This window comes from Cyprinodon variegatus, unplaced genomic scaffold, assembly GCF_000732505.1.
Source record: "Cyprinodon variegatus isolate N-32 unplaced genomic scaffold, C_variegatus-1.0 Scaffold288, whole genome shotgun sequence".
Classification (NCBI taxonomy): Eukaryota; Metazoa; Chordata; class Actinopteri; order Cyprinodontiformes; family Cyprinodontidae; genus Cyprinodon; species Cyprinodon variegatus.
In genome coordinates, this window is record NW_015150741.1 from 58,544 (window position 1) to 66,453 (window position 7,910).

General features: G+C 37.0%; 1 protein-coding gene across 2 annotated transcripts in view; it reads right to left on the reverse strand.

The window, feature by feature from the left end:
• The window catches only part of ccdc15 (coiled-coil domain containing 15), an 11,259-nt gene that overhangs the window by 2,310 nt on the left and 1,039 nt on the right, over nucleotides 1-7,910 (reverse strand). Inside the window, exons 2-8 of one of the 2 annotated variants that reach the window (XM_015383595.1) lie at nucleotides 5,382-5,531; nucleotides 4,875-4,985; nucleotides 3,366-3,488; nucleotides 3,140-3,259; nucleotides 944-1,063; nucleotides 760-863; nucleotides 471-665 (exon numbers count right to left, since the gene is read on the reverse strand). In XM_015383595.1, the coding sequence (XP_015239081.1) occupies nucleotides 471-665; nucleotides 760-863; nucleotides 944-1,063; nucleotides 3,140-3,259; nucleotides 3,366-3,488; nucleotides 4,875-4,985; nucleotides 5,382-5,531 (923 nt within the window). The remainder of the gene's footprint in view (nucleotides 1-470; nucleotides 666-759; nucleotides 864-943; nucleotides 1,064-3,139; nucleotides 3,260-3,365; nucleotides 3,489-4,874; nucleotides 4,986-5,381; nucleotides 5,532-7,910) is intronic. The other variant, XM_015383596.1, reaches the window with a different exon arrangement.

A 7,910-nucleotide genomic window follows, 5' to 3' on the forward strand; every position in this document is an offset into this window, starting at 1 on the left:
GTTTTATTTTGTAGCAGAAATCCAGATTGCTTGAAACTTTTGCTTTGCTCTGAAAACCCATCAAAGAAAAGACTGATTAATGGCTAATCTCTGATTAACTGGGCTACAAAAATAAATAAAAAAAAACTCATGTACAAAGGGAGGTCCTATAAATCACATCAAATAAAACAGAATTTATCATGTTTTAATTTCTGATCACTACTTTTTCAAATTTTTGCTTATCCTTTAAGTTTAAATATTACTACCCTAGTTACAAAATACACAACAGGATTTTAATCTAAATTGTACTCCACCTCTTCCATTGTTTTTTTTTCTTTTTGTGTAATTTCCCTCCAAAAGCATTATCTTTGTGTATGAAGATTGTGAGCATATTTATTGTGGCTATACTGCATCAGCTACAGATAGAATAGATCTTTATACAGCATTGTCCAAGTGACAGAAGGTCAGAGATCAGATTATATGCAGATTACCTTGCAGAGTCTCTCCTCGGCTCCTCCTTGTTCCTCTTTTGCAGCTGCTCAGCTCTCTGCTCCTCTTCCAGCTTCAGACGCTCCAGAATCTGCAGCTCTCTCTCCTCCAGTCTCTGCCTGGCTTCTGCAAGCATCCGAGCTCTTTCTAGTTTCATCTCCTCCTCCTGACGAACCTTTTCTTTCTCTGCTTTGATCCTAAAAGGTCAAAACAACTAAAATCAAACCTGTTTGTTTTTTTTTTACCTCCTGAGAAGTATTATCAACCATATTGCTGGTGGTCAAAGATCACCTTGCAGTCCTCTTCAGGTGTTTCCTGAGTTGCTTGTTCTCCTTCACCTGCTCCCGTTCTGTGCTCATGGCCTGACGCCGGTGTATCAAAAACTGAGCCTGACGCTGCAGAGAAAGCCGCACTTTTATCTGGTATATCTATATATTTTATATTTGGTATATTGTTCAATCAGACCTTCCTTTACCTGCTTTTTTACTTTTTCTTGATTCATCATTGGCCAGAGAACCCTTGGGACACTTAGGCTTCGAGCAGAACTGTGATCTGAGTGCAAATCATCAAGATCCAAAAAAGCATGTTTGCCCACCTGAAATATAAAGACGGCAGAGTATGAGAAGAGATAGAGGCTCCATGACTTTAACACATTCAGCAATTTTATAATCACAAACTTTAATTCATTTTACAAAGATTTAATGTTACAGTACTACATGAAGGAGCAGAATTAGGAACTGGAAAGAAAAAGTATAAATTTTACAACAATTTATACAAACTAAAATCTGAAAAGTGTGACGTGCATTTTTAATCATGGACCTTTCCATTAACAAGGCCAGTAATCCAGATATCCTGAATGAAGTATAATCCAGATTGATTTGCAGGATCCTGACTTCATAAATTGGAGATTCTTTGTCCTCTTTCAAGTATAAATTAGATCAGAATCAGCTTTAGGGACAAAGTTATAGAAACTATCGGGATTTTTATTGTAATTCCACTTTATTCAAATATGACAACTGCAAAAACCTGAGAGGGAGGAAAGGAACACAAATAGACAGACAACCAGATTGATGTGTGGATGGATAAAAAAAAACAGATTAATAGATGGATAAATCAGAAAGACCAGACAGAATGGATGTCAAACAAGATGAACTTCATGCTTGCTGATAATTTCCAAACTATAGAGCGCACCTCACCTAACAATAATAAAATGTTTTGAAAAAACTCAAAACGTACATTTAAATATAAGCCGCAATGGGCTATAAACCGCTGATATCTACTGAACTGTCTCCCACCAGACCTGTAGGGGGAGCTCTACAGAGCTTCTACTCAAAGATGGGGCTTCTTAAGCTCTTTATTTCAGCTCTGCAGCAGTTGAGCCCTGCCCATGTGTGAATTTTGGACATTTTTTCTCCGTCGTGCCTGGTGCTAGCATGTTCTTGTGCTTAATGAAAATTAGCCCCTATTCTTTCATTTCCAACTTTGACATCCCTCTCTGGCATTTCTTATAAGCAGCACGGTTCAATGCGTGGGAAACAAGTAGTGGGTTATAGTCTGGAAAATACAGCATTTGTGTTTCTTCTTCTTCTTCAAAAAAATAAATAAATCACAAAAAGAACCCTCATAAATTCATTGGGTAATCAATGATATAAATGCTTTTTATCCATCATCACAAATAAACACTTGGATCAAATTATTTTACATTGTTTTTGCGACGATGCAAGAACCCTGCTGTAGATAAAGCAAAGTAGAACCAACAACATTTAGTCCATCATCCCAGGTAGGAGGGAAAATTTCATTCCAACTTCCTGGAGGTCTTTTTGCCTGATCAATGGTTGAAGAAGTGAAACATAACTCTTCTGTAAGCTAAAATATAAGAGGAACTCACAGTTTCACAGCTGAAATAGTACTCTGTCAAAGGTTAGCAGTAGAAACACCACTGTGCTCACAAACGCTGAGCTCTTTCAAATTCTGCCACAGCTTGAAACAAACTGTTTTAAAACAGTTTAAAACAGTTTTAAAACTGGATTTCAAGGCTCTATAGATGAAGATCAACAAGTAAGATGTTTCCATAGATTACATCATCACTTTAAAATAAGCTTCTTCTGGACATCATAAGAAATTTGGGAAAACATATTAAACTTATAAATATCTAAATCTCAATTTTAAAGCAACAGTTATTCACGATTAAGGAAATTAGCTTGTTCCTCTATTTGCACAGAAAAATCCAGGTGAAGAAATGTAACCACATTGGAAGATTTTTTAAAATTATTTTTAAAATCAGCAGAAAAGATGTTTCATTCGTGTTTGGAAAGGGAAAAAGGAAGGCGCTCTTCTCAGATGAGACCAAAAACAGCTTTCTGCTAGTCAGGCAAAATCTGTGTGTAAATAAAAACTGCACATGACCCTGAACACAACAGTGGGGGAAAACTCGTGCTGGTCTTCAGCAGAGAGCGAGATTGTGAAGATGACTTAAGCAAAACAGCTAAAATCCCTGTTTATAGGCAAAATGCATGCCACACTTTTAACATTATTTTTTTTCTTACTAGCAATTTACAAAAAAGTATAGTAGATTAAGATATTGTGCTTAAAATGAAAAAAAAAAGTATTAAAAACAAAATAGAAACTTTAAATGAATGATTTCACTGTTGCATGCTGGGAATTCAGTCACCTTCTGTTGAACAAGGGGGCATTCATGTTGACTGCCAAAGAGAGGAGGATCTCTGGCTTCCTCTCCTTCATCCTCCAGAACATCGCGCTCTGTTCTCTGCCCCTGAGCACCAGATCTCTGCTAAGTGGAGAGTTTTCAGTTATTCCTTGAACTTCCAGAAAAAACTAAAACAAATGTGACCATGAGAAGTTTGTTAAAAAAGCAGAACAATGTGTCAGACACAGACATTCGCATGTCTGGTTGGAGAGATGTTCCATCTGCCCCCTGGAAGGTCTGATGCCGTTTCCTCTTGCTGGATCAGGCGACAGGCGGCCAGTCTGAGTCTGACCTGCCTCATAGGGTCCCTAGACTGGAAAATGGAAAGAAAAAAATTATATTCCACATTAATCATAGTCACATTATCTGATAAGTCAGACTAAAAATAACGTGATGCCTCTGATAAAAGAAAAAAAAATAAAAAACACCGGCGATTTTAAGGACCGAAGCATCTTTTTTTTTAAACGTGAAGTGACCAGAATGTAAACTATTTACCAGCTGAAATTAACTCCTTACTGCTCTCTAGAGGTCAAACCATCACTTTACATGTCAGACCAATAAATGACTCATAATGTTTCATATTGACCAACTTAATCTCTTGTGGTCAATTTTCTCAAATTGTACACATACTAAACTACTAATCCTGCTATAAACAGGACATAAAGGTCCTGGAGGATGAAGTGGATGTGAAAATGTGAAAGTACATTTTTCTGTTATATTTAAATAGCCAAAAATTAACTTCTGCCTTAAAAAAAACACAATAAAAATAGATGTTTACATAGAAAACTTCATATTTTTCCTGTAATGAAGGAAATAAACATACTAAGCTGCAAATATAACATCTTGGTTCCATATGTAGCAATTTTGGTCTCCATCCAACAAGCACTGAGAAGTTATAAACGTTTGGATTGAAAAACTTAATGCAAACTCCTGCTGTGCTGCCATTTTGGAAAAGTTTGGCATATTTTCTGAGATTTGGAATTTATTCTTGAAATGTAACATTTGGAAAAATGTTATATATTTGTTATGGGTTGGATATATTCCTTAAACTGACTTTTTTTTTGATAAAATCACCTTTTGATGAAAAAACAAAACAAATTTGATGTGCTTTCCTGGTGTTTTTGGAGGATTTTGTTAAGTGGTCTGCTGCAAATAAGAGTTTCGCTAATGAGTTTGAATTCAGTGTCTTGTTGGCCCTTATTAGCAATCCATCATTTCATGGAATGAGGCCCACTGAAACACAAATTTGGTCATAAATTGCTTTTTGGCTTTGTGAGTGCTTTTTGGCATGGATGGGGTAGGGGCTGCGGTTGTTGGATATTAGAATGAAGTAAATAGTCTTGTAGAGGAGTCTAAGATGAAGATCTGGACATATGATAAGTGTGTGTTAGTCTCAGGTTTAGTCAGCTACAAGCTTATTACTGTTGCAAAAGAGCTCCAGCTCCCTTGACAAGGGGGTACTTAAGGTTGAGATTTACTGGAAATGCTTCTTGGAATCTAGGGCTTTTTGTTTTAAGAAACTGGGAACAAATATCTCCACCATTCTAGGTCTGGGTTGGAAAATCACCTTGGCTTAAAGATAAATGGTTCCTTTAGCTGAACTTATTATGTTACAGTGATTTCAGTGTTTTGTTTTTTTAGCTCTGGGTTTATTAAACATCCTCAAGGTCTTTGCTCCAAAACTGTCTTTTATTCTCACCTGTGGGGAGGTTCTGTGCTGTGCAGCACTTCCTGAGGGGATGTTCTCCTCACTATCAAACACTTGGTGGGTCACCACCTGATAATGTGGGAATCTTCTGTGAGATATGACCTAGACAAAGATACAGAGATCTACTATGACAAGATCAGCACAGTTATATTACCTGGGTCCAAATGTACTCCCAAATAAGGTCCGGATAGCGAGGTAACAATTTAACCATTAGTCTGAACCGTCTGGGTGTAAATATGATAAATATTTAGGACTGGTTGAATTTTCTAAAGCCTATGTTTCAGTCATGTTACCCAATACGCCTCTGAAGGTCATGTTTCCTGTTTCATTTACCTGAAATAGATGATTATTATTCGACTATTTTAGATTTTATATCACAAAGGTGAATATAGTATATCATCCAAGTCAAATTTTATTATTTTTGATGACTTTGCAGAAGTTGAATCAGCGGTTTATCTGCTTTGTTTTGCAGGATCTTAGTCAGTGGAAACATGTTACCGAGGGATGCGCGTGATTCTGCTGTCGTCTCTTGCTGCGGTGAGCCTGATGTGCCACTCGCCGCCGTACTTCATCTTGAAACCGCCTCAGGCTGTCTTCGTTCTCCCTTCTAATCTGTGCTTGTAGCTCTTCAGTTAGTACAGCGAGCGCCTTAAACAAAACACACAGTTTTAAAGAAAGACAAAACAATGAAAGTTTATCAACCTCTGAAATCTCCTTTTACACAAAATCTTTATTTTTTAGAGTTAGTCCATTATAAAAATGATGACTTAACTGCATTCAGACCTTGATTAATACAGAATAAGCAGAATAACCATTAAAAGTCATTTTCTATATAACTTTATTAGCCTCTCACATCAATCTAGAATCATTTTATTTTATCTCAGCACCAATGGTTCATCATTAAAGTTTGTAGATACGTCTCTCTAATATCACTTCCTCTTTTTCCCTCTCACTCCTGTTTTAGATCTGCAACCATGTTTCAGACGTCTTTCCTCCTGATAACCCTGCTTAGCCCAAGCTCCAGATGTTGGTACAAAGAAAAGTTCCTGCTCATCTCCATGACTACAAATTTTTTTGGGGAACAACTTGTAGTGATGGAGATATGCAGGAACTTTTCTTTTTACAGACATCCAGAAGGATCAAGTTTCCACTGCTTTGCTGGACAGTTTTAGGAGGTGTTTGTAACGCTCTGCTTTCTTTAATCTAGCATGTTGTTGTGCACCTTGGTCTCTTGTTCTGTCTCTTTTGTCAAAACAACTTTGTCGCAGAGGTAATGATATACTTCAGTTGCAACTTTGCACACTTCCATCATTCTATCAGATCTCTTCCTTACTTGTTTTATCTTTCTTACTAATTATTTATTAGTTTTGAACTGTAACATCCTAAAGACCAACATACAGGTAAAGAACATAGAAACTGATTTTTTTACAGGGAGGAGGCCTCCTAATCGGGCTGCTGAGTATCACGCGTGCAAAGGTTCTGCTGAAATGAACCTGAAGTTTCAAGATCTCCCAAACCAGAGTAATAATAAAAGAATGGCATCATTTTATTCTTGCATGCCTATGAAAGAAAACATGTCTTTGTTTCTGCAGAAAATACAGGCCTTAAGATTCACTTGTGATGATGCAGTTTTGAGGTTTCAATGGGAGTGTTGGCCTAGTGGTTAGAGCAGTGCACTTGTGCTCCAAGAAGGTTGCAGGTAACCGGTTAGATCCCCAAAGAGTGCCACTGTGGCTCCCTGAGCAATAACCTTAACCCCACACTGCTCCCTGGGCGCCGCACAATGGCAACCTACTGCTTGCCAAGGGGATGGGTTAAATGCATAGGTGAATTTCTCCAATGTGAGATCAATAAAGCTCAATTATAATTATAAAATTATAAGTAATTTCTTCAGGCTTGTGGTCAAAGAGAAGCAGGTGGTTAGTGGTTAGAGTCCTGAGAAGGCTGCAAGGTACTTAACTACAATCCCATCAATGGGTTCCTGAGAGAATCATGGCAGGTAATGACTACTGTTAGTAATAATGATAGCAGTTGCTTATTTCAAAAGCTTTCTGATCTAATTCCGTTCTGGTATTGTAGTGACACATAACAAACAAACTGACAGAGGGTTAAAACTGTTGATGGTCAGTTAGCCAAACACATTTGTTTAGTAGCGTCTGGCAACTTCTTGTTCTCTTGAATCCAATGCATTCGAGGAATTTTTTACACTATAGTGTTAGACAAACTTTATTGTAATTTTATATACACAAGAGTATATACAAAACGACATGCATTTATACAGCTTTTCGAAAGTGAATGAGGAGCAGCTTAGCAGTGAAAAAGAATATTTCTATTTATAAAGCGCAGCAGTGATCAAAATGTAAACAGTATAGGGAGAGTAATGGTGCAAAAGGACATTGGTGTGGAAGGGTCAGAGCAGTGCAAAAATAAATAAATAGATATGGTGCAAAATGCAACAGAAACATATGGTTGAGTTCTATTTTGAAGATTCACCATATAGTGCACAATGTTATTAGTGTGATGCAGAGTCTCGATTTGTGACTCGGAGGGCTGCCAACTTTTCACCAAACCTTGGGGTGAGATATTGAAATAGTTTGGACAGGAAACCTTCTCAGGGTTAGATAAGGATAGGCACAGCTATAGGTTGGATATTTTCAGAGGATTTAACTGAGAGAAAGAGGCAAAAAAGTGGAATTTTTATAGCAGAGTAAATTATACTGAGTAACAATAAGTGGTCTTTAGTTATGTGGAACTTTTTTCTCACAAAATATATTATTTTCTACGTTCTGGTGATTTTTGGAGAAGTAAAGCAGAATGGGCCCTACTAAAATACTTGCATCTTAAATATACTTTTAAATAAGAATTTCACAACTTTGTTCATTAATTATTCTCTGCAGTCCAAGTAAATTAAACAATGGGGAATGACAACAGATTACTGGCACTGATACAGAAACCAGCACAATCGAAACCTATGCAAACTACACTGTGTTGAATATTTGGTAATAGGCAAAGGGATAAAAAAGCTTC